At 43.3% G+C, this 26,970-nt stretch overlaps 2 protein-coding genes across 10 annotated transcripts in view; one reads left to right on the top strand and one right to left on the bottom strand.

Annotated features, from left to right (window-relative positions):
* Positions 1-19,624, bottom strand: part of SYNGR4 (synaptogyrin 4) — a 21,978-nt gene extending 2,354 nt beyond the window's left edge. Inside the window, exons 1-4 of one of the 7 annotated variants that reach the window (XM_084805607.1) lie at positions 19,597-19,624; positions 17,651-17,795; positions 16,014-16,251; positions 4,224-4,360 (exon numbers count right to left, since the gene is read on the bottom strand). In XM_084805607.1, coding sequence (XP_084661733.1) covers positions 4,224-4,360; positions 16,014-16,251; positions 17,651-17,746 — 471 coding nt within the window. In that variant the 5' untranslated portion in view covers positions 17,747-17,795; positions 19,597-19,624. Of the gene's footprint in view, positions 1-4,223; positions 4,361-16,013; positions 16,252-17,650; positions 17,796-19,298 lie in introns of all 7 variants that reach the window. The other 6 variants (XM_084805606.1, XM_084805608.1, XM_084805601.1 and 3 more) reach the window with 6 other exon arrangements.
* Positions 14,589-26,970, top strand: part of TMEM143 (transmembrane protein 143) — a 24,575-nt gene continuing 12,193 nt past the window's right edge. For 2 of the 3 annotated variants that reach the window (XM_084805599.1, XM_084805598.1), the window contains exons 1-3: positions 20,354-21,206; positions 25,205-25,312; positions 25,671-25,865. In XM_084805599.1, the coding sequence (XP_084661725.1) occupies positions 21,012-21,206; positions 25,205-25,312; positions 25,671-25,865 (498 nt within the window). In that variant the 5' untranslated portion in view covers positions 20,354-21,011. Of the gene's footprint in view, positions 14,916-20,353; positions 21,207-25,204; positions 25,313-25,670; positions 25,866-26,970 lie in introns of those variants that run through there. The other variant, XM_084805600.1, reaches the window with a different exon arrangement.

Below are 26,970 nucleotides of genomic sequence, written 5' to 3'. Positions count from 1 at the left end.
TTCTGTGATCCCAGTCATGCTAACAAACCATGGTTTGTTAACCACAATCAACCAACAGTTCATAACCTAACAATAAACCATGGGTTCTCTTTGTGGGTCGATTGTGGTTAACAAACCATGGTTTATTAGCACAGCTGGGTTCACACAACACAACAACCCACATTTCAACAACAAATCACATTTCAATGATAACCTACACTCAACCTTGGGTATAGAGTGTTGTGTTGTGTGAATCCAGCCAGTGTATATGACTTCCAAGAGGTTCTAAACAGATGAGCAGCCCGTTTGGTGAAATCTCTGCAAAATATTGCGATAACCCCTATATTTCATGGAGCTTCTCCATTTGCTGTGTAAATGAACTGTACATCTTCATGTAGTGCATAATTAAATTATGGAATTTGGTACCACAATAAGTGGTGATGGCCACAAACTGGATTACACAGATTCATGGTGGAAAAGGCTATCAATGGCTACCTTCAAGATTAGAGGCACCATGCCTTTGAATACAGGTTGCTGGGGAACAACAGCAGGAGAGGGCCATTGTCCTCAAATCTTGCACACTTCCCATAGGCATCTGATTGGCTACTGTGGGAAACAGGATAATGGACCAGATAGGGCCAGTCTTTGTTCTGATCCAGCAGGGCTCTCACAGTTTTGGGGAACTGACAAGTAGGATTTGGGAGGTGAAAAAAGCTGGGGAGGATGTGTGGATGAATGTTGAAGCAGGGAGGTGGGCAGAAGAGGAAGGCAAATGAAAGAGAACTGAAGATGTGTCAGAATACCAAACCATGTAAGTTCTATTATAATTGGATTTTGTCAGTAAAGTGCTTGTGTTAGGTTAGCAAGAGAAAAGAGCTGTGCTGTTCTTCAATAAGCGTAACTTCAGATTTGTGTGAGAAAACAATATTTAAAATGAAATGATATTCTTCCAATGTAAAAAGTTTGAAAATGAAAAGACCAGCTCCATTTTCCATTTTTTCCATTCCTAAATCTTCTGTAACTGTGATCACCTTTCCTCATTACTGAGTGAAACTGACAGCAGATCTTCCAGTTTCTCATTGCAGTTGTAAAATAAGATTATAGTCAAAGGTGTCCTTTCTGCAAATTCTACTTCGTGAGCTGCTATGCTAAGCTGAGGGAATTCAATTGCCCTGTGCTTGAGAGGAGGTCAGGTTAGATGTTACCAATGGTCCCTGCTGGAGTTAAAATCTTCGATAACTGCTCAGTCGTCCTGATCTAACAAACTCCAGCCTGGGCTGGACCGAGTCCTGAATTGCTTGGGTCCATTCTGTGCCAGCTTGTAGATGAAGGCTTGCTGCAACTGTTTGTATGTGAAGGCTCCTCCTGATTAATTCTACAGCTTGTTGATGGGAAGTGTGAGTCACCCAGTTCCACAAGGAATGAAAGAATAAACATGCTCCAAAAGAGCTCAGTCCTAAGGTGGTTTTCTCAACCATTGAAATTAGTCAGTTTACATTCCAATTCCAAAGAAGGGCAATGCCAAAGAGTGTTCAAACTACCGTACAATTGTGCTCATTTCACATGCCAGCAAGGTTATGCTCAAAATCCTACAAGCTAGGCTTCAGCAGTATGCAAACCGAGAACTACCAGAAGTACAAGCTGGGTTTCGAAGAGGCAGAGGAACTAGAGATCAAATCGCCAACATTCGCTGGATCATGGAGAAAGCAAGAGAATTCCAGAAAAGCGTTTATTTCTGCTTCATTGACTACGCTAAAGCCTTTGATTGTGTGGATTACAACAAGCTCTGGCAAATTCTTAAAGAGATGCGAGTACCAAACCATCTTACCTGTCTCCTGAGAAACCGGTACGAGGGTCAAGTAGTAAAAGTAAGAACCAGACATGGAACAACCATTTGGTTCAAAATTGGGAAAGGAGTACGACAAGGCTGCATATTGTCACCCTGCTTATTTAACTTATATGCAGAGTACATCATGAGAAATGCCGGGTTGGATGAATCACAGGTCGGAATTAAGATTGCTGGGAGAATTATCAACAACCTCAGGTACGCAGACGATACCACCCTAATGGCAGAAAGCGAAGAGGATCTAAAGAGCCTTTTGTTGAGGGTGAAAGTGGAGAGTGCAAAAGCTGAAGTTTGAAACTCAACCTTACAAAAACTAAGATCATGGCATCTGGCCCCATCACTTCCTGGCATATAGAAGGGGAAGAAATGGAAGCAGTGACAGATTTTATTTTCTTGGGCTCCAAGATCACCGCAGACAGTGACTGTAGCCATGAAATTAAAAGACACTTGCTCCTTGGGAGGAAAGCTATGGCAAACCTAGACAGCCTAGTAAGAAGCAGAGACATCACCTTGCCGACAAAGGTCCGTATAATCAAAGCTATGGTTTTCCCAGTAGTAATGTATGGCTGTGAGAGCTGGACTATAAGGAAGGCTGAGCGCCGAAGAATTGATGCTTTCGAACTGTGGTGCTGGAGAAGACTCTTACGAGTCCCCTGGACTGCAAGGAGGTCAAATCAGTCAATCCTAAAGGAAATCAACCCTGACTGCTCATTGGAAGGATAGGTACTGAAACTGAAGAAATATTTTGGCCACCTAACGCGAAGAGAAAACTCTCTGGAAAAGACCCTGATGCTGGGAAAGACTGAAGGCAAAAGGAGAAGGGGACGGCAGAGGATGAGATGGCTAGATAGCATCACTGATGCAATGAACATGAACTTGAGCACACTACGGGAGAGAGCGGAGGACAGGAGGGCCCGGCATGCTATGGTCCATGCGGTCACGAAGAGTCGGACACAACCTCATGACTGAACAAAAACAACAAATTGTGGTCTTAAGACTGGAATAGAGAGTAGGCACGATTTTTCTTGTTTTCTATTTGTGTAGCTCTAAATACTAGCCACCCATTTCTAAACTGCACCAGGACTAGGTTTATGGCATGGTTTTGATTCTCTAAATATGAACCAGAAACTTCAGATACTAACAGCAAAGGAACTAGAGGGCTCTTTCCTAATCAGGTGACAAAAAATGGTCCATGCCTATCAAAATTTTGGCCACATAGCAATGCGCCTATACTGCCTTTTGGGAAGCTGAGTAGCTTGCAATATTACTCCTAATCTTCTAGGCTAATCAAGCTAATTTCCATTCCCAGGCCCCACTTTTCACTATACATGGTGCCTGTTTTTTTTAAAAACCTTAGCACAGTACTGTGAACAATATTCTATTGCTTCACATTGTTTGAGAGATCTACCTCTGCATCCTCTGTGCCATTACAGGGGAGGCTGGGATTCACCTTTGGAATTGCCTACTATACCCAATCCTGGAACCAATGAGTAACCTCCATTGTGCCACAGCGAATACACTTCTAGGATGGCATTCTGCATAAGATATTTATTTACTTAAATGGTGGCACTGCTTATATAGTTACAACTCATCCACTCCTCTAGCAGTGGGGTTGAGTGGCAGCAGCAATTGCTCATGTACTTCTATCTTTAACCCAACAAAATTTGAGGGAAGGTAGGTCAGGAAGGGATGGCTTCTTTAGATTGCCCCAGGTAACAGGTACGTGGCAAAGACCAGGACCTTGCTGACCTGCAGCATTCTATTTTTTGTGTGCTTCAAGTCCTTCAGTGAATGAACTTAATTAGCAGTCTATTTGCCTACTCTGAGGAGAAGTGTCTTGTTTCTTCCATTTACTATTCTAGTCAATGGACTGCCACTCTCGGTTCTCTGCTCAGCATTTCTCAAAAACGTAGACGCTACTAACAACTGACATTGGACCAATAATAAAACATCCTTAACTACTCTTTTTGTTTCTCATTTTCTGTAACTAATGTGAAAACCCATTCTGCTGCTGAATCAATTTGGCAGCCACTCCAAATGTACAAACTCTAAATCAAGTGCAATGAGGCAGTAATAAGGTACTACTTTGCCACAGCTCAGCTTTAGTATACCTGTACATGCTAAAGAGGATTACACTGCCTGTATGACATTTCAGAAAAATAAAGAACATTCACTCTGTAGAAGGGAAAATACTGTGCCGGCTGAGATCACCCTCATCTGTCCCCCATCTGCTTAAATTACTAGGGTATATGCCACCTACTTCCCAGAAGGGGTCAATTTTCACTTTGATAAGATGGGGTTGTCTTTTCACCTATTGACACTCTGCTAGGATGTACTCTTGACAAAGTAGGGGTTCTCATCACTCTGAAATAGAAAAGAGAGTACTAGACTGACTCACCCAGCATGGAACGGAAAGGAGGGCAAAGGCAATACTAGCCCGCACAGCACTAGTTCCCAGCAAGTAGGAGTGAGTCGACCGGTTCCACTGATTGGCTAGGAAACAGAACCCAACAAACCACAGGCATGTCCAAATGACTGGGGAGAAAAGAAGAGGTTAGAATGTGCTACAAATAGCTGAAGACACAGATGAAGCTACATTCTAGTGTAGGCACTTTGAGATACTTTTTGCGCTATCAAGAGAAAGTAATATCCACTAGCCTCCATTTTCTACCCATCTGCCTGTCCTTTCTAACAGTCATTAGTTCTCTCTGGAGATCTTTTCTGAAAAAGATAGCAAGAAAATTAGGCCTAAGAAATGCTGGATGTAGAAATCCCCCCTGTAGTCTCAGATGCTCTGTGTGACAATGAGTGAAAATTTACTCCTCAGACTATTACAGGCTATTGTACAAGTTACCTTAGCAAAATGCAATGCAATTTTCCTTTATTCTTAGGAACAAGCTTCATAAATGTTCGTTTTTAAACTCAAGTTCGGTTTTAAGCCTGAGAAGGACAGGTGTAAACCACTTTTGGCTCATCTGGGATCTTGCACTTCCTGGTTCCCATATCCAGTTTGTAGTATCTAAAGGTCAAGCTTGTTGAGATGCAGGTGATCCATGATCAGAATTTCCCATGTTGTACATTTTTTAAGTTAAAAGTGGAGGGCGGGGGGAGAACCAAATCTCCCCCATTCCATTTTCCTGATCTAAATTCTCCCTAATATAGGTATTTGCCCCATGTGTACCTATAGGAATTGGGGTGGGGGTGGGCAGGAGAGTAAGATAATTCATGGCAGGAAAACAAAGCATGTTAAACTCCCCCTTCCCTTAGTACTGCAGCCCTGATCTGGAGCCCTATGGGGCTGCTTTTGACTTAAAACAACACCATGGGAAATCCTGGTTACAGATCTCCCACATCCCATGTAGTTGTGCCCCAAACGTGCTTTAGAATTGTATATACTTCAGGGATAAAGTAAAACCAGCAGAAATTACAGAAATGTGGAAATAAAGTTATATCAGCTTGTGAAATGCAAACTTCCATTAACACATTAGCCAACAGAATGGAATACACTTCAAGGTTCAGTTTCAGCATATTATTAGCATAGATCAGAAGGCCAATGTATGTCAATGCCAGAGTAACTAGGTACATGCTCTAGTATGATAACCTGCCACCATATCAAGGACGGACTGTTGACTACTGGATACAGATTAGAAAACCATATGTTAACATATCCAGCCCTAAGTTACAATAATGTTCTCCCTTCTTACATGACAGTGTAGCTTATGTAAATTAAAGTCTGTTTTAGGGAGCAATCCTATCTAGATAGGCGGCCACCTCTGAACTCGGAGGCAACTACCTATCCAAAGCAGGACAGGAGAAGCACAGAGGGGGTCGTTCCCTCCGCGCTTCTCCTGCCCTGCTTTTTTGGCTAGACAGCCAATTGTGGCTGTCTAGCTGCAGGAGGACGGAGCCGGGAAGGAGGCTCCTGTACAACACATAGGATGTGTCATACAGACAGTTATGCTCTCCCCACCCCGGAATGCCCCCAGCCACGCCCCTTTCCGGCAGCTCCACACTCCTCTTGTGAGTGTGGAGGATGGGGCTGTTCCACACTGCCTCTGAGGCAGCACGGAAGTGGGGAGAGGGAGAGGTCGGTTCCCGGAAAACAACATATCCTATGACCGTCTAGCCACTGCCTAGCAGCTATAAGATTGCTCCCTAAATGATTATATATTGTACAGATGTGAGCAATTCTCTTAGCCTGAGCTATCTCATAGTGAGCAATTGAGAAGGTAGCTCTAAACTGCAGAAGCAGCAGCATTATAGCTGCCCTCAGAACAAAGCCAGCAAAATCTAAATTTAATAAAAGCTCCTGCATTCACGGATAAACTGACTGCCTTGAGGGATCAGAAGGATGATTATTCCCTAAAACAAACACTGCTGCACAATTGGCAGGTGTATTAAAAGAGTTTTTGCCTTTTTAGCCGATGAACAATAACGGGGAAAGAAAAGCTGCCAGATTGCATCAGACTGATCTACGAACCAGCCAGCCAAATATCCCATCTCCAATGTGGTTCATACCAGATGTTTTAGAGGCATGAACCCCATAATAGGTGTGGAATAATCTGTCCTCGACTAATCTTTAATCATTAGAGATTTTGTTTTAAACTGAGTGGCATGAAAATGTATCACCCTCCCTAACAAACTGAATAACATTTTCTGTTATACCTCTGGGACAACCTGCAAAATGACCTCAGTTTCTCCCTGGTTTTTATGTTTGCATAGTAAAGCAATTTTTCCTTTTGATGTGCTTTAACTATGCTACCTTTCTATTTCAGTGAACTCGATAGTATTCTTCAGTTTTGAAATAAAGAAACTGGTAGAAGATCTGTTCTGGCACAGAAGGAATACAGGACAACGTTAATGTACTGAACAAATGTATTGGATAACGAGTGGAATCATCGGTCTGCTTCAGAAATGTACAGTTGCAGGAATGGATATACTCCTGGACACATTTGGAGAGGCAGAGATATGGGAATGGACAGGCAAAACAAGGGAATCAGATATAAGGGCAGAGCCACTGTGATGATGCAATAAGGATGTTGGACTTAAACTAGGGAGATCCAGGTTCAAATTCCTGCTCAAACACAAAGCCAACTGGGTGACCTTGAGCAAGTCATAATCTCTCAATGTTGCCTAATTCACAAGGTTGTTGTGAGGATAAAAGGAAAAGAAACTGGAACCTCACTCTGGTACCATGAACTCCCTGGAACAAGAATAGTATAAAAATGTAGTAATAATAGTTCAACTGGCCTGATCTGGGTAGGTAGAGATACTGAAAAAGCAGGCACATTTCTCTTCTGGGGAAAACAGGGCTTAAAATGAACAGCCCTTTGATTAATACATGAGGGGGATGGGTAGGAAGACAATGTTCTCAATAGTTCAATTTCACAGAAGGGGAAATCCTTGATAGGCAGTGCAGATGGGAGACATGAAATCAGATGAGATGTCTGAGTGACATTTAATTTTGCCAGGCTGGAATTGCATTAAGAAGTGCATTGTGTTGGCAATGCCAGGGCCTGAAAAATGCTTCACACACTAATGCCAACTCATTGCCCCTGCTTGAAACACTCCTTTGCTGTGATCATGCTTGTCAAATAAAGCCTGACAGCAAGGAGTGTGACAGCATGTGGAAATGTCAGCCTTTTGTGTGAAATTGGTATTTCCTCATTGTTTCCTTGTCTTTCTCCATGTGTTGTCTCTTGTCTTTTGTGAGCCCTCTAGCTCAGGGACAGTCTCAAGAGATGAGACAACAGGCAGAGGAACAATAAGACAATACAATACCCAGTCAGTATAAAAGGAGGCAGCCTATGCCCATCAGCAGAACAGTTTCTCTGATATCTATTACAGGAAAAAGATCTTAAAGGAAGGCTTGAAATAAAGTGGTAACTTTGCAACTGGGTGCCACTTCCCCCTCCCCAGACCCTACAGAGGGCTACACTCCTGATGCTGCACTGTTGAAATTCAGTGGTGTGGGGGCAGCAAAAAAAAAAAAAAAACCACCACCAAAAAAACAGCAGTTTGCTGCTGAATATAGGCAAACTGCTATGGTGGATTAGAACTGACAAATTTAGCTTGACAAATTTGTCACTTTTAACCCTCTATAATGGTTTGTCACCAACATTCAGTAGCCAACAGAAAATGGGGGGGGGGGGTTTGCTGGTGGTGCAGGCTGCATCAGAGGTCAGGGGGAGGGCACATGTGGCCTGCGTGTTGCCCATCCCTGGTCTACACTGTCTGGCAGCAGCTCTAAGGTTTCAGAGGGGAGTCTTTCCCAGCTCTACATGGCGATTATGGTAGAGTACCTGCATTTCTCTTGCTCCTGCAGTTGTGGCTGTTGGAAAAGGAGAGACTCCAGCAAAGAACTGATGCTATGGTATACTGTATTGCTGAGGAACTGACATCATTAAAGAGACAGGAAATGTAACTACATGGCCAAATGGCCCAAAAAACTGACAAGTAATAATGAAAGAGAGGTTAGGAAGGAAAATAAGGTAATTCCCAGTTCATTTAGGTCATATTGTGAACTAAGTGAGCACCGGGAGTTAGAGACATCCTTCCAACCTATTCCAAGCAGCTAGACCACCTCTTGAAAAGTCTGGATAACCTCTATTCACTGAATACAATGAACTCTCATAGTAAGTCCATTGATTCTTTCTCCTTCAGTGATGGAGGTTATTCAGGTGTTGGGCGCAGAACAGCTGTGCAGAACAGCTGTACAGAACGTCCTAGGAGAGCCATCTTGATGCAACTAGATTACGGAGGCACTACTTGTTGGAAAACTCGCTTCCAAAAGTCAGCATCGAGAGAAGACAAAAATGTTCAATGCCTAACAAAGAGAGATTGAAGGCCAAGTGCCTGTTTTTGTAGATCTCCATTAATTAGGCATTTGTGCTCTTTACAGCACAGTCCATAGTTCATCTTGTACAGTAAGCAATGATGCCTAGGGGACCCGTACTATTTTGGTTTTCATACACTAGTGAAATACATGTCCTGATCCAGTTGTTTTAAGCGTTATTTTCCTTCTTCCCCATATTAGATGGGTAAAAATAAACATACCATCTGATCTACAGAAATCCCTAATGATTTCATGTACAGCTTTGATACACTGCAGACATCAAGCATGTTTCTTCCCCCCCAACACACACACCACCCCCTTTTAGGTGTTTAGACAAAAGGAAGGCAACACTAACTTCTGGTTCTTGTGAACTTCTGTGGTGATCAGGGGATGTACGAAGAATCAATCCTTATGACCCTTGTCCTTTTGAAAGACACAATGCTCTTTCTGGATTGAAAAGGCGGCCAGGTCCAAAATTCTCCTGGCTGAGTTAATAGCCATGAGGAATCACAGGACATTAATTTAAGTGAAATAAATGTATGGGACTCAGAAGGGATCTTTCATTAGAGCCCTGAGAACCTTGTGGAGATCCCACATGGGTTATCTGTGGACTGTTGGTGGGCTGAGGAGCACTAAACACCTTAAAAAGCATTTCAGGTAAGGAACATAGGATATGGACCTGGAAGCCACTTAGCACTGATCTGGTGTACAACTCTGGACAGAAGAGTATTGTGGGGAAATGTATACAGCAGGCCCCAGGCCCACAGAAAGTTTGAAAAAAAATTGCAACCTTGTTGAATGCAAAAGCAAATATGTTATCAGAAGACTGAACTTGTGGATCAGTGAAAAAAATACCGGAGGGTGAAGACTCAACCCCTCCAGTCCACTCCCAGTTATGATTCCAATGGCTGAGCTGATCCACTTTGGTTGTGAATTCCACTCATATGGTCTGCTGACAAATAAAAGATGATTCTCTATCCAACAAAGGGTAATTTTGCCCCTTGAGACAAGTATCTGAACTTGGAGCGCTCCTGATGGTTCACATTTGCCTTCATTGTGGTATAGTCTGTATATGATAACTCTGGAGTCAAAGGAGGAAGCTTCAGAGGGCTAACTGCTCAGAACTCTAGCCAGTTAATACCGTGTTGGGAATCTTCCTGAGACCATTTGCCCTGGGCCACTATGCTCTCACAGTACACTCCCCATCCTGTCAGTCTTGCATCCTCAATTATATGAATACTTAAAGGTTCTTTGAGCAACATGCTCTTGGTCAGATGGAAGTGTGTTGACCACTGGGAAGATCTGACTATTCTTTAGATGAGAAGGATGTGAAGGTGACATTTGAAGAGATTACCAGATGAGGCTGGAGAATTAACTATAAAGGTCTGCAATAGAACCTAGCCCATGCGGCCAAGTCTATGCAGGTTATTGCAGGCTCCAAAGATGTGCCAGCTGCATGAGATCTGATAATCTGGAGCTGGTGACAGACTACAGTTAAGGGTGAACAGTGAGATGGCCAAGTGTGCTGATGAATTATTTAGGGTGGCTAAAACAAAAAGGGATTGCAAAGAGCTCCAAAAGGATCTCCCAAAGCTGGGAGAATGGGTATTAAAATAGCAAATACAGTTCAATATAAGCAAGTGTAAAGTGATGCACATTGGGACAAAAAATCCTAACAATGTATATCCTGATGGGAACTGAGCTGGTGGTGACTGATCAAGAAAGAGATCTTGGGGTTGTGGTGAATAGCTTGATGAAAATGTTGACCCAGTGTGTGGCTGCTGTAAAAAAAAGGCAGATTCCATGTTAGGCACAATTAGCAAAGGAACTGAAAATAAAACTGCCAATATCATAATGCCCTTATACAAATCCATGGTACCACACATGGCATACTGTGTATATTTATGGTCACTGCACCTCAAAAAGGCTATTGTAGAGCTGGAAAAGGTGTAAAAAAAGTTTACAATGTTTGAGGCTGTATAGCTTAGAAAAATGGCAAGCAAGGGGAGACAGGATAGGGTTTTATACTATTATGCTTGGTGTGGAAAAAGTGGAATGAGAGATTTTTCTCCTTCATAATATTAGAATCTGAGGTCATCCTATGAAGCTGAATGGTGGGAGATTCAGAACAGATAAAAGGGAGTACTTTTTCACACAGTATATTCTTAAATTATGGAATTCGCACTCACAAGATGTATTGATGGCCTCCAACTAGGATGGCTTTAAAAGGGGATTAGACAAATTCATGGCGGATGAGGCTATCAATAGCTACTAGTCATGATGGCTACATATTACCTCCAGCATCAAGGAACACGAGTGGGAACATGTTGTTGCACTCATGTCCTGCATGCGGGCTTCCTGTGGGCATCTGGCTGGCCACTTTGCAAACAGAATTCTGGATTAGATAGGCCTTTGGTCTGATCCAGCATAGCTCTTACGTTAGATAAATGCTAGGCCTACGATCTTTTCTCTCCTCTCTTGGGAAAGGAAATCTTAGCTTGTTCTGTCTCAAGAATTAACCCCACATTCTGAAGACACTGCGACAGAATCAGACCACTTTTTTGTCAATGCACCAGAAAACCCAGTTCCTCTATATCAGGGATTGGTGGTGCCCATGGGTGCATCTATGCCTGCCACAACCCCTTGCATCCCATGGGGCCTGTAACGGGGCCTGTGAGCAGCAGCGGCAGGAAAGTGCTCTCTGACAGTCAATGGAGGAGGTCAAGCAAGAGAAGAAAGGTCAGCAGCAGTAGTGGTTGGAAAACTCCTGGCTGCCTATTTACCACCAGGCCAGGTTTAAGATAGTAGTACTAGTGTACAAAGCCCTAAACAACTTGGGTCCAGGATACCTGAAAGAGCACCTTCTTCTTTACCAACGTGCCCGGTCACTGAGGTCATCAGAGGGCATGTCCCTGGTGGCTCCACATGGATCCATGGCCTGGCTGGAGACCACCAGAAAAAGAGCCTTCAGTGTGGTGGCCCCCTTCTTGTGGAACTCCCTGCCTTCAGAGGTCAGGCATGTGCCAACGTTGTGTTGCTTTCGGCACCTCCTGAACACATCGTTATTTCAAGAGGCCTTCTTCAACCAGCCACAGTTTATTAAATTCAGAATTTGTTTCTTTTAAAATGTTTTAACTGTTTTAACATAATTTTTTTATTATTTTATCTTTGTTGTTCACTGCTCCAAAATCTTTTGATGTGGAGCAGTATATAAATATTGCAAATAAATAAATAAATAAACCTCTGAGAGGTGATAGAGGACAAGCAAAGAGAAGGAGGGCAGGGGGGATGGCAAGTGGCTGGGCAAAGAGAGTGGTTTGGTGGTTCCCCTTGCCTAGCCTTCTGCTTCTCAGCTTCCCTGGCTACATCTCTGGCCAGGTTGCAAGTTGTCCCAGGACAGTGGCCAAGCTGAGGCGGTGGCAGCAAGAAAGCTCACTGTGAAGAAGAAAAGCAGCCTTGGTGAGTGGGTGACTGAGTGGTGCAATTTATTTCTCCGGCGGTGTTTGTTACAGCTATCAGAAGTGAGTCCTGTGAGCAGCATTTTGTGTGTGTGGGTATTCCATGGTGAGCACAACGGAGGTTACTCCAGTGAACAGACAAAAATTGCCCAACATAAATCCAGTGTGTATGTGTGAGCATGTTTCACTTTGTGTGTCTGCCTATTTGAGTGAGTGGAAGGATGACTGGGGCTTCCCCCGACCCCAGCAAAAATCCAGTGCTCCTTCCTGAGTGAGTGAGCTCTTGCAGTGTATATGTGTGTTTCTGTTTGTCTGCCTGCCTGTGCTCCTTCCTGTGTTGAGCAAAAAATATATAGTCCATTACTGCTTGCTCTACTTCGTAGCTCGATGGTAGAGCACATGCATTGCATGCAGAACACCCTAAGTTTACTCCCTTGCATTTGCTTCTCTGTTAACATTAACGAGTTTATTTTTATATTCTTAAAAGACAGATGGAATAAATTCTTCTATGATGGTGTCCTTTGTTTTTTCTGTGCTGCATTGCCAAGCACAACGGCCACACCCCAACAGCAGCTAATTTTGTGGTGGCAACCTCAACACTTCCTCAAAAGGGAATGAAGGAAGGCCCTAGTGTCATACCAATTGTTGCCTCCTACCCACATATGCAACCCCTGATCAGGAGGCGTGCCTTAGAGAATAAAACAATTTTTAAAACAAAATAGTAATTGTATAAAATGACACAGCAGAAATACAAATGATAAAAACAGCAGAGAAGGATAAAATGTCCTCCTAAATCTCTCCAAAGATCTTGTTCTCAAGAAATGGAGTGGCCACTAGTTTGGATTTAGATCTGACATCCACATTCCACTGTTTCAACCACAACAGTCCCTTCCTCAGTTTCAGATAATTACTGGGCCACATAGGGGAGTGTGAGTTAGGCTCCCAGACCCTTCAACATCTGAGAGAGCATCCAGCAGCAAGTCTAACCTGGGCCATTTGAAGAGGGCTTGGAGTCAACTCTTCCCCATTGTCAAAATGGTTGTATATGGTGGTGGAGGAGAATGGTAAGTAATCCAACCCTTCTGAGGACAGATGGCACTTCTAGGATCATCTGCAGCTAAGTCTTATAGAATGTTGTTACTCTTTATTTCTAAGCCTACTGACTGCTAGGCTAGAGAATGAGACAAGGGAGGGGAAGAAGAAAATTCCTGCCTTTGGCAAATAAGTGGTTTAGGTCTGCCCTCCGCCCCACCCCGCAATGTAAATTAGTGCCTAAAAATTCTTCATGTGCTCTCCTGATATATTGATAGAATTCCAGGTGCAGAGACTCCACTTTGATAATGGGTGGGGGAGTCTCTCACCTGATTCATATGACACAACAGCCCTCTGTGGGTTAATTTATCCATGGGGGCTGTTGCATCATGCTGGGCACCTACAGGCACCCAGGTGGCCATGTCATGTGAACCCCGGGCAGAAGGGGTTGAGGGTTAGACAACCCTCAAATAACCCTAAAATAACAAAAGAGGTGATTGATTTCTCACTGACATTGGTAATCTATGAGGGAAAAAATGAAGAGCTACTACATGAATAATTACTACTGTTTATGTGTGTAAGACTGGAAATTGTGGCAGCATGGAAGCAAAACCAACCAAAAGCTCTCTCCCTTTGGACTAATAGACTATGGAAACTTGCTCTGATGGAGAAGTTAACCAAGCAAATAATGAGCACACGACTCTATCAAAGTGAAAATAACTTTTACAACTTATGGCATCCATTTATTAAGTTTGCAAATACAAATAAAAATTAAGCTCATCCACCAGGAACTCATGGTGCCTTATGGAAAGCCCTGCTACGCTAATGGACCACTCATATGCTGGTTTTAAAGGTGATTGATGTCAACACTCCTAAAATTAATTTTGAATTACTGTGGATTTTTTTTTTGGATGAATTGATTAATGTTTGAGATTTGTTACATAAATTCAATAAAAATTACAAAATTACCCTAAAATAAACCACGGGTTATTTTAAGGTTTTCTAACCCTTAGACAACCCCTGTCACCTGGGTTTGCATGACATGACAAGCCATGGCAAGCCAGGCACCCAGCACAATGCAACAGCCCATGTAGATTAATCAAGCCATGGTGGGCTGTCGTGTCGTGCAAACCAGGTCAATGGTTTTCTTGCTCCAGCCATTGTTGGATCTCCAGTAGCACCTTTGGGAGACACAAAGCCAGACTTAAGAGCCAGATGGTAGATCTCCAACATAGTTCTTGGACTGCAGACCTTTGGACTTTAGTATTCTAAGGCGACTTCTCTGAGCAGATGGCCCACTGGAGACTGGCACTTCCTGACAGAGAAGCCTGATTCCCTACACCAGAAGTCTGAGAGCAATGCCCCTGTTTGTGGCTTTCTCTGGTCATTTCCTCTGTGGTCAGTTCAAGGCTCATGGGAGAGAAGATTTTCCTTGGTCATTCTCATAGAGCTACTGACTGGTTTAAAGGAGCAGCTGCCATGAAGTCTGAAGCAAAAAAGGGAGTTTCAAATCCCTTTTCATTCTCTCACAAATCTGTGGAAAGGAGAGGGGTTGGGGAAAAGCCATTTGAAGTAACTGGATAATTTTTTTTTTTTTTAAAGGCAGAAAAACAAAGTGCCCTGTGGCTGCAAAGCAAGCAGGACCAGAACTGATCTTCTCTCACCAGACAGAACTAAGTTTAAAGTTATTTGAATAGTCCTGCCTACATAGCAAATGGGAAGAGTAATTCATCCATGGATAACCTCCACTTCTGAAGGAAAATGGGTATGTAAAAGCATTTGTACATGTTGGTAATGTGAATATAGAAACATTTGGAGATTGGGCTTTTTCTTTTTTTCTTTTCCTCCTTATACTTCTATCACTAAATTCTTTAACATAGGAAAAAATCTAGATTCGGAGCAGTAGTCACTGTATTTGATTAGTAAGATGAGCTACCCCTGAAATGTTGCTTTTCTTTGCAGCCTACATGTAGATCCCACCCTTAGTCCTCAAAGTAATTGCTCAGTTATCTTGTACATTATTTCTAGCACTCATCAATGGCAGCCTGGTAATCCTTCCGAATTACTTATTTGGTGTCAACAGCTGTTAATTGTTAAATTTGTACTGATTTTTAAATAATATTTGTACCTCACCTTTTGTACTAAACATCCCAAGGTGACTTAACAGAAAAAATAAATACATATTAAAAACATCAAACTAAAAAATAACAAACAGCAGCAAGAAAATAACTATACGATCAACAAGAAAACATAATCAAAATACAGCAGCTCAGAGGGCTCCAAATACCCTCTGAAATAAAATAGTATTTACTTTCTCTCAGAAGACATTTTCCCCAGGAGCAAGTTCCAAAGTCTTGGAACCACTGTGGAAAAGTGAATGTCTAAGATAATCCCCTACTTTACTTCAAACAGCAACAGAACCCAAAGTTAGGCCTCTGATGCAGATCTTAATAACTACGTAGGTGCATCTGGGAGATTAGAGAATGTCCTCAAACTGGTAGCAAGTTTGTAGATCAGGTCTACCACTGTGGCAGTTGGGACTTGTAAAACAAAACACCCCACTCTGTCAACCCATAAGAAGCTGGAGAGGGAGGGTAGGAGAGCAAATGAGGCTCACACATTTGGTGAAACTGATGACTAGGTTGGGGAGGAGAGGTGATGGTGGAAAGTAAGGAATGATCTCAGTGATATAATAGATTTTTTGGGGACAGGATGGGGTGAGAAAAGATTATTATGGTTTTGCTAGACAGCAGGGGGCACAAGGTTCAGAAGACCATATGGTTGTGTCAGACAATCACATATCTGTTAATTACATATACCAAAATTCCACCCTGTGGCTTTGGTAGTAAGGAAGGCTACTCACTGGAGAAGGTGACATCCAGTACAAGAGTGGCATACTTGAACTTGTGGCTATTAATTGAAGCATCATAGACATCAAAGCCCAAAAAGATAATGCACTGTAGGAAGGAGAGTACACCCACGGTGATGCCATAGCAGCAGGCTGCCCCATTATCATTCAAAACGCAGCGTAGCTGGGAAGAGGTGGTCAGGTTCTGATATCCTTCAGTCACCAAGGAAGCAAAGATAGTCAGAGAGAAAACCTGAGGCAGGAGAAAGTGAGAGAGAAAAGTCAAGGACAAATGGTGCTGGGATACCATGTACCCCACACAAGACATTTTTACAATGAACTCATCCTGTCTTTGTAAACTCACCAAGAATCAAAGCCCTGGAGTCTGCACTAACATGAAGAGCAGGAAGTCTAGTTCTCCACCCTCCCCATCCACTGCCTACATGTGGCAATGATGATGGGGGCTGCATGCCAGTGGTGCACATGGCCGAAGGTGGTGATGGGCATGGACAGGGCTAGCATCCCCCTCAGCCCTCACTTTCATTTAGTCACATATACACAAACACATAGACTTCCTCTTTCAACCAATTTCAAACATACACACAGTACCTTTCCCACACCCCTCAACCTCAAGCATACACCTTCTCCCCCACTCCCTCCACATCTTAGCATACAGGGATACTAAGGCCTAGGGGGCTTCTTCCACTTCTTCCCATGACCCTCCCTCCCCTTTGGGAGGGGGAGGAGTTGTCTTTCTGTCAAGTTGATATTGTCATGACGGCAAGGACTAAGCCATCACATTTCACATCTGGCACGTGGAAGTGACTTTTTCAAAAAGGGGCCTACCATAGGGGTCATTTGCATACAGTGGGATGTATTGGGGGAGGGGTACTTTAAGTTTGTTTGTGGAATGAGGAAGTAAGAGCAATGACAACTCTGACCAGTAGAGGGTGCTGTGGCGTTAGGGGTTGCACAAAATGGCGGATGGTCAGAAAATGGCCACCATGCTTTGGGAATCCAAAGTCTGCACACGCCTACTTTTTAATCCAAGACATATTACACTACCTAGAACCTAACGGCTGGTTAGTATTTTAAAAATCAAAGTAGTACAAATAGTACAAAGTTCACTTTTACAAACAGCATGGAAAAGGTGCACAATATTCAGTTAAAACTTGTATAAAAAGAGTGTTGATTATACAGAGTGAAAGTGACATGGAGAACACCATTACTAGATATACATAACTTTGGTTTCAGTTATGGGGGTTCTACTGTAAACGGGGTGGTGGACATGGATACAAATTGCAGGAAATCCGATGCACATTCTCATGGCATCAGGCAAAGCAGGCCAGTAGGTACTGCTCCTTATAAAGTTCAGGAACTGCAACTTAGTTGGGAATAAAAATTGTACATATCTTGTAGAGAGGTTTGTGCAGGTTGTAGTTGTTGGTGCAGCAATGCCCCTGGTAGTGTCTGGTGCTGTCCTAACAACACATATTGTGATGGGATGTGTTCTTTGGAATGTGATATTTGTGTAATATTTAAAAAGTAATTGTGGAGGAATTCTTTTTAGATTCAAACCCATCAGTGCCTACATGTGATCCTGTATTTAGAAATCATGGAGCCATTGTTTAGGTTTGTTGCCTTTTTCTCACCCCTGCTAGTGTTCTAGCAATTATCTGAGGTCTTATGAGGAAGTGCACCATGTCATGGTCTGAGAAATCCTGCAACGTTGAAACTGCCTTCCTCATCCTATAGTTGCCTTTTTGTCACTAGAACAAAGCTGGAGCTTCAGGACTGCTGGAAATGGAAGTTGGGAAACATTAAGTAGATTAGAAGAGTGTAATACAAACTCTGCTAAGATCCTACCTGCCAACATTTAAAGATTCAAAAGAAGTATATAAAGGCTTGTTTCCCAGACATATGCTTCTGCCCCAGCACACAGTCACCAGTCTCTAATCCACCCAACTGAGGCAGCCTTCTCCAACTTGGTGCCCTCTAGATGTTTTGGACTTCAGCTCCCATCAGCTCCAGCCAGCCTGGCCAATGGTCAGGAATCCTGGGAGTTATAGTTCAAAACGTCTGGAAGGCACCAAGCTGGGAAAGCCTTGCAGCATGGTAAAAGTAAAACCAACAAAAATTTAAGAAATGTAGTATGTCTATTCATAGATTATTTGTTTTGCTGCTCAGTAACTGACTTGCAGCTGACTTCCTGTAAAGCTTACATTGCTCTGGCAATTCAATTCATCCAAAGCTTAGGCTGCAATCCTTATACACACTTGGAAGTAAAGTTTTATTGAATTCTATGGGAGTTACTTTTGTGTAGACATGTACAGGATTGTGCTGTCAAGTTTACTTTTCTTAACAGCCAAGAATATAGCCAACGTTAATGAAGTAATAAATAATGGTACTTAGACTGAACACAATGAAATTAAGTGCTAGGAAATAGTGTTTTCGCCCTGAAATTGTGGTTCTCAGAGACTTGGACTTTATTTTTTTTAATAAGAATGATATGATTTTGTTAAAGAACTTGAGAACTGCCTTCTTTTGGTTGCATAAAAAGGGCTAGTAGTATTTAGTAGCCATCCTCCTGAGATAAGCATGACAGTTCTTAAATTATTTAAATTGAGGATAGCGTACTATGGAATATAGGAGGTTATTTTGGGACAATTTGGGCCATGTACACTTGGGACAATACTAATCTGAGATATGCTCCAGAGCCAAGATGACCTGGAAATATTCTTGGATTCTGTCAGCAGCATGGGCTTCAATAGCATATTTGAGCTTCAGATTCCTAGGGAGATACAGTAAACAGGGATAACAGCTTCCTATATTTGAAAACAATTTATGGGCTTAACATTTTCTGATTTTCAGAAAGCTTAACATTTCTGATTTTCTAACACTGATTAACTAGAGTAAAACTGTTTCCCTTCACCATAACAGGATCAGAAATTATCCACTTGATTATAAATTTTTACTTCACCACAGTAGACAAGTAACAAAATTAACTGTATCTCAAATGCCATGAGTACATGCGAGCTTAAATATGCCCCCTTGAGCCCCTATTTTCCACTTTAAATGAGAGCCAGTGTAGTATAGTGACAGCAGTATCAGGCTCAGAGCAGGGAGTTTCTGTGTTCCAAGTCTCTGTTCAGCCACGTATCGTACTGGGTGACTCTGGGCTAGTGGCCATTTTTCAGCCTAATATTCACAAGTTTGGTGTGAGAATAAAAAAATACAGGGAGGGGAGCGTTAGGTATGCATCCCTGAGCAGCTTTTGAAAAATGTAGTAAGTAAAATAACCTGCTCCCTCATTGCAGTGAGGCTCTGGCGACTACAATTTTATTCCATCCCATACATTGGTATAGCTATATACGTCTTGCCTGCTTGAATGCAATGAAGCCCCAATTATGTCCCTTCTTCTTAACACACGAAGCACAACGGTAAGATGCGCTTCTTGGCATCATGGGCAGAACCCTTGAGCTTCCTCAAAAATGGAGGACGGAGGCACTTATTTATTACGTTTATATCCCATCTTTCCTCCAATGTGCAGGGCACAGTACCTCATCTCCCCTTCTTTTGGATCACTTCAGAAACCCACCTCCTTCCACGCTCCCCCCTCAGAAACTGAGAAGATATTTTCCCGCCTTTTCAGTTTCTTTGGGGTGCGCCCTTCCCCCGCACGGAGGGAGGAGGAAAAAAAAGAAAGCGTGTGAGAGAACTCGAAGCCTGATTGGTTGGGCAGCGGCCACACTCCTGTTTTCGAACGTTGGCGCTAGGCAAGGCCGTTGGAAATGACGGTTGGGGTGGGAGAAGGGTGCGCGCACGCATTGAACGCGAAGACCCTAAAAAGTTCCGCACGTGTGAGAAGGCGGGGGCCAAAGCGTAACCAGCCGCTCTTTACGCGCTAGTCTGAAAGCGGGAGGGAGGAAGGAAGGAAGGAAGGAAGGAACGGGTATATTTTCCGCACGCGCAGTTTAGAAAACAAGGCGGTGGTGGTGACTCTGCGCCTGCGTGTTTCTGAATTTGAAGAATTATTTTGCCTGTCTACACAGTGACTCGGTCATAGAGCTAGAGAAAGGATTAGAGTGACAAATAGATCGAACTTCCGATTAAAAAAAAGGAACATTGCCAGTGTGCACGAGGCTCCATGACCGCAAAGTGGGGTCGCTCCGGACCTTGGCATTACTATGGCGAAGCCCTTACAAAGCGTTGCATGGGAAATTGGAGTGGAAAACCAGTTCAATTGTAGTACAAAAGTACCTATGACGACTAAGACGCAGTGTATGATTCTACAGTTTTCTCTCTCTATATAGCACATTCTCTGTCTGAACTCGCAACCGTAGAGACAAGCAGCTGCGCATGCGTATGGCGTGGCGGAAAGGAAGGCAGACATTCCTGAAGTTGAAGGAAGGAGAAAAGGGCGGAAGAGGGGAGGAGGAAGCGTACGCACACGCGATAATGTCAGTGTCAGTCCTATTTATAGGTTGGACCTTGTTACTTTCATGGTGGATTTCTTTTCCCTTCCCTTCGTTGGAATCGGGCCCAAAGTGAACTTAAAGGCTTTTCTTGCCCGGAGAGGAAAGAATAGCTGCTTAGTCTGTAAGTTGGGGGGGGGGGGGCATTGCATAGATTGGCAATGTGTGATCTTTAACCACATCAGTTCAACCAACGTGCTGCATGTTTAGCAGTGAACTTTGACCTCCACATCCTATTTGATTGGGACCCAGGGCCCCTTGAACTTCTGGGGGTGATGCATTGTAACTTGTGCATGAGAACTCCTGATCTGGCTGAGGTTTTGATCGCAAACATCCTTTGCCTTACCACTTGTTGAGCAGCAAAGATCCCTCTTCTTGGTTTGGCTAAGCCTCTGATCTCAGTGCTTTGAAGGACGTGTGTCCAGTGCCAGCTATATCCCATTTGCAAAATAGCATCCATCAGAAGAGCTTTGCACAGGAAGCAGACCATGCCCTGACAGGACCGTTTTCTGACAGTTGACCTTTGGACTAGCTGAGAATGCTGTGTGTGGCGCGGTTAGCCCTAGGGGCTGGGGTCATAAGGTTGCCAGCTCGTGGCAAGGGCTCCCTAGCTGCCAAGATGGTGAAATACCGGAAGATGTGGAAACCAACGGAGCCACAAGACTGGGCGATGGATTATCGGGAGAGATTCATCCCCTTTTCCAAGGACCAGCTGGTTGATACCCTAGTGAAGGTATAAGTGGGGCACTTTGTTGATACTATACATATGTGAATGTATTGCACATGTGCAAAACTCGGAATCCTCCCTCACAACTTTCACTGACATGTCTAGCAAAAATAGGCTTCAAGTATGTGGGTAGCGTTGGTGAAATCATAGAAGCAGGGGGCTGGGCTGAATTGCTAGTGGCTGGGAAATAATTGCTCCTTGCCCATTCTTACAGCCAGCACAAACAGAACTAGCGGTGAGAAGTAAATGAATATGTGTTGATTTACTCTACATGACTCATACAAGTTGCAAAATATAGCTTCTCTTGGCCCAGAACCTGGGTTACTTTGGTGCAGAAGAGGTTTTGTTTTTGCCTTTTAGCAAGGAGTATACACAGTCTAGATATAACTAGAGACATGAAGCCCTGGGAAGGAAAACTCAGAAAAAGCAGGGAGGAATGTGGGAATTTCCCCCCAAATTTTCCAAAAAGTTTTTTCCCCAGGCCTTCACATCTCTTGTTACAACTCATTGTATATCAAAGCCACTCGCATCCCAGAGGCAGCTACATCCTGATGCTTAGTGTGGAAACACTGAATTAAAAGCTTCTGCTCTACCAGTTCTTGAGTGCCGCAAGTGGACTTGGTGCTGCATCAAGCAGAATTGATTAAGGCCCCCATAGAGAGTTTAATCTCCGCTAGATAGCCAAAGCTGGGGTGTACGAAGAGCTCGGACAGTAACAAATTAATTTCCACTGGGTGTGGAAAAACCTAGGGGCATTGGATGGTCCAGGTAGGATTTATGTTCATTTATAAACACTCTTGATAAACTACCATTCACCACACAGTCATAATGTACTGAACAAGACAAAAATGCAAAATATACAACACAGTGAATTAAAACAGTATAACATGAATAAATCTTCCTAGAATAAAAGCAACAATAAAGCAATCCATGCTGATTTCCAAATGGCTGGTGGAATAAGAATATTTTAGCTGTTTCTGAAAAGAGGTTGGGAAAGATTAATGTGCTATTTGAGGAAGCGTGTTCCACCATAGCTCTGGGGCCACTACAGAATAGGCCCTGCTTGTAGTTGAGGAATCTTTATCTCATGAGAGTATGGAACTTGGAGCAGGGCGTTTTTAGCAAATCCTGGCCAGGAGTGTGTGTGTGGAGGGGTTATACGGAGGAGACATTCCATGAGACGCTTGAGATCCAGACCACAAAAAGATTTAAACTCCAAACTAGATGACACGAAGGTGCTTTAGATCTTGCTGAACAAGTGACAGTTGAGGGAAATGAAGGGGGAAATTCATTGAGGAGGTCATTCCAGGTATGCTTAGTGGCATTACATAGAAAGGAGAACAAGACAAAAGGGATGACAAACCATTTTCTGCAAGAGGGTGAAGAGAAATGAGCAAGTAGTCTGTTTTGAACACTTGGGTGCAGGGCCTTGTATATATTGAGATTGAACATATATTTTCATCTTTAACATGGGAACAGCTCATGTCTGAATGGTCTCCGGTACATGTGTGCAGTGTAGCCTTTCTGTCAGTTAGGAAAGAGCCCCTTTGTGGATTGGAGAGGGAAGAAGTGGGGCAGATGAAGAAAGGCTACACATGCCTAGAGAGCATCACCTTCTGAAGGTAGGTCAGAGAATACACAGTGAGTCTTCCTGAAGTAACTTTGCTGATGGGCAGATAAGGAATTGCTAGTGGCACTCTGTGAATTCAGCCCTTCAGTTTGGAACGGGGTTTGTGCCAAGTTCAATGTGATTGTGTTCCAATAGGAGTGAGTGTGTAAAAATGCAAATAAAGATATTGCTGTACACTTTTACATCTTGAGGATGATGGTGATCTATAAAACTTGCAACAAACAAATATCTTGGTGGTTTAAACCCCCCACCCCCACCCACAATCCATCCAGGATTTATTTCCTGAAGAATTGGCCACCCCAGCTGTAGTCAAGAGTAGAGAGAGGGAGAGACGTAAAAGTAAGGACTAGAAGTTTGAAGCTTATTTTATAAAATGTGTATTGTTTTTTCCTCCCCCGTAGGACGCACAGAACATACAATAGCAATTATATATACTCGAGACTTGCTCACTTTTGTGGGTATCAAAACAGTTAAAGTCATTGGAACCTAGGAAGCTACTTTATAGCAGACTATTTATCCACCTAGTCCTCATTGTCCACCTGCTACTTGATCCCTTTAACTGGAGATGTTGCGGATCGAACATACGGCCCCTTCTACTTGCAAAATATGTGCTCTACCTGAGCTATAGTCCTTTCCCTAATAGACAGAAAGGTGAAATTTGGTACACAGGTATTCCAAGATACTGTGATCAATAGACAAGTTGGGATGTGTTGTGTCTCACTTGGGACGTGGAAACCTAAGTCATAGTAGTGGCCGGCCTCTGGGCCTTCATTTCAGAGGAAAACAAGCCACATGTGCCTGGAGGGGCTGTGGGAATTTGCCCATCACAAACTTTGGGCCAGTCTTGGATTGGGGGAGGAGGAGGAATTTTCCAGTAGCAGTTAGTGACATATCTATGTCTGCAGGAAGCAAACTGTAGTTACTAGTGTATGTTTTGTTTTGTGTTTTTAATTAAACGTAGATCAAACATGTGTAAAAAAACCCTAAATCTACATTGGGGTGGGGAACCTGTGGCCCTCTAGATGTTGTTGGACTACCGCCCCCGTCACCCCTGGCCATTGGCTATTCTGACTGGGGCTGATGGGAGTTGGAGTCCAACATCATCTGCAAAGCCACGGGTTCCTCACCCCCAATCTATATCAATCCAATTTGTGCATTGGGGGGACTTAAGTTGAAGGATGTCACAGCAATGGAGCAGGCCAGCATTTCAGACCCAAGCAAGGCATGTTTTACATAAACAGCTGCATTTCAATAGGACACAAGACTTGGATTTGTAAGAAAATTTTATTGTATTTGACTAATAGCCATTTCAAACAACATAATTTAATACATCATGCAATGACAGGACATAAACATAAATCAAGTTAACAAATCACCTGCACAATCAACTGTGATAGCATTCAGTGACTGCACGAATATATTTTGTGGCCTTAGTGAACAGGGCTGTCTTTTGTGTAACATAAGGGTTGAAATCTGACAGTAGCCAGCAAGTCTTTACAGATATATTTTTACCCTGTAAAGATGCCAGAATTGGTCCCAAGGATTTTTCCCTGTGGTTTTGAGATAGATGGCAGTACCGTAAATAATGGGAGATATCCTCTACCTCTCCCAGACCACAGATATGGAACTGTAGGTTTCTTGGAACATGCCTGTATCTTCCATCCAAGAATGTTATGGGGATGGTTTGGAAGCGTAGTTCTGTAAATAAGGTTCTAAGAAGCAAAAGTGAGAGTTTGTAGGTATTGGGCTCTTTCATGATCCATTTTAAACAGGCAGTACCACTGAGAAAAATTTGGATATTTAATTAGATCTAAGTCCTGGTTATTATCTGTTCCATATATCCAATCTCTCAATTTGTTTTTGGCTCCCGGTATGGTGAAAAGATCAGGTGGGTGGTAGATTTTTGGAGATTAGCAACTCTTGGCATGACTTAGCCCAGCCACCCTTCTTCATGTGTTCTTTCAAGCAAAATTTGGGGAGGTGGTCTCCAGGCACATCCAAGACCCTCTTATAATACCGAAGCCCTATTCTGAGCCCTATTCTTCTACTGATACCAAGCCTGTCTCTGCCTTCAGGAAGGGAGCTGGAGGTACTGCCAGTGTATATCTCAGAACTTGTTTTGACAAACCTCCAGCTCCTTCAAATTTCAAAGCCTTAACCCCTAACTCTCAATATCATATTGGATTTGAGCAACCAATTTTCCAAGGAACACTTTCAATGCAGGGGCCACCAACCTACCTCCCCTGGAATAGAAACACTTCAAGATAGCTTGAGGAGTCTTCTGTGAAATAGGACACAAAGAATTCCTCTCTCAAAGGGTCTCTCGTTTCTGACCACTTTTGGACTGAGCTGTGTTGCCTTTTCTCTCCCTCAGGAGTTCCACTCTTCTAGCCATACGAATCGTGTCTCGTTCCTGGCGTTTGTCTCTCAAGTGGACTCCTCCCTTCTGCGCCGTTACCACTCAATCCTAGAGCAGTTAAAGGTAACGACAAGCACACTCTGTGCAGGGACTGGCCTTGTTTTTGAATTAATTCTTCATCCAAATGCAGAAGATGGGGAGGGGGCAGGAAACAGCTTGTGCTGGAACCTAGTAGGTGACACTGTGATTAGCATTAATACAGCCTTTTATATAAGGTCAATAAAGTGACTAGCCTGACATTATTTTTTACTAGCCTCTTAGCAGGCTAGTAAAAAACACCAACACTTTTACCATGGAGGGGTCTGTCCCTTCTCCTCCTCCTCCAGCCCCTTGGCCCGTCTGCTGTTTGTGGCATTCAGGCAAGAAGTTAAACACAATGCTGTATTAGTACTAACAATTGTGCTATTTCTTTCCCTCCCAGGCTCTCTATGCACCTATTAATCCTGACCGGGACACACTACAGGAGTTCTGTTTGACAGATGCGGAGCGGTTAACAAAAGAACAGGAAGTTTTGGCCAGGATGGAACCACTGCTGGACCAGGCCAACTTCAACAGCTTGTCAGAGGAAGCCTTGGCCTATGCCCTTGTGGTCCACCACCCTCAGGATGAAGTCCAGGTGCGGCCTGTGCTGCAGAGGGCCTCACTCTTTTTCCTCCCTATTACACTCCAATGCTTGAATGAAGCCACATCTGTACATGAATGAGGTGGGAATAAGATCCTAAGGTGGTAGAATGGAAGTGTAGCACTCCAGGCTATAGATAGGGATTCCACTTTTGAAAGCTTTCCCAAATAATAATAATAATTTGTAAATAAAAACTAGCATATCAGAGAATAAGGTTCTCTCCCTCCCAGCCTTTTGTCTGCCATGCTGGTGATCTCTTTGCAGGGAAGTTTTAATCCAGGAGAAAATTCATACCTGGGATTCCCCTCCATGCAGCCTGACGTGATGATGTCCATTCTACCATGTCATAACTGCTGCGTGTGTAGACTAGGCCTGGGTCAATCCTGTAGGCGGATTTCCAGCACAGGCCTGGATCAAAGGCCTTGAGGTTCAGTGTTGGTGTCTGAAGCTCCCACAATTAAAGTCAAATTCTTCCCGCCTTTCCTCCATCCTTTAGTGGTTTGGCAAATGGCAGGGTTTTCTGTTGCTGAGAAAATCACACACCAACATAAGTATGAACAGAGCTAAACCAGAAGCCCTCCTATTCACCTGGATCTATTCCAAAGGTCAACAGGACAACCCCAAAATAAAATTTAAAAACTATATGCACATGCTAAAGTCTTGTTCAATGCCCTTTGCTTAAGTCTTAGGTTTACTTTCACTGTCCAAAATGCTCACACTGTGTATGTGATACTTGTATGACACTGGTTTTTGTTGTCCTTGTTGTAGACTTCGTTTTTCTTCTCATATTGTGTAGGTTTTCTCAAACATTGGTCAGTCAGTTGATTTTATTGCATATAACCATTGTTGTTGTTGTTTATTCGGTCAGTCGCTTCTGACTCTTCGTGACTTCATGGACCAGCCCACACCAGAGCTTCCTGTCAGCCGTCGCCACCCCCAGCTCCCCCAAGGTCGAGTCCGTCACCTCCAGAATATCATCCATCCATTTTGCCCTTGGTTGGCCCCTCTTCCTTTGGCCTTCCACTTTCCCCAGCATCAGCATCTTCTCCAGGGTATCCTGTCTTCTCATTATGTGGCCAAAGTACTTCAGTTTTGCCTT

This window comes from Heloderma suspectum, chromosome 6, assembly GCF_057233095.1.
Source record: "Heloderma suspectum isolate Gila_16-S chromosome 6, 16-S_ref, whole genome shotgun sequence".
Classification (NCBI taxonomy): domain Eukaryota; kingdom Metazoa; phylum Chordata; class Lepidosauria; order Squamata; family Helodermatidae; genus Heloderma; species Heloderma suspectum.
The sequence above is the reverse complement of the archived record's forward strand: the minus strand, read 5'-3'. Positions and strand labels throughout refer to the sequence as shown.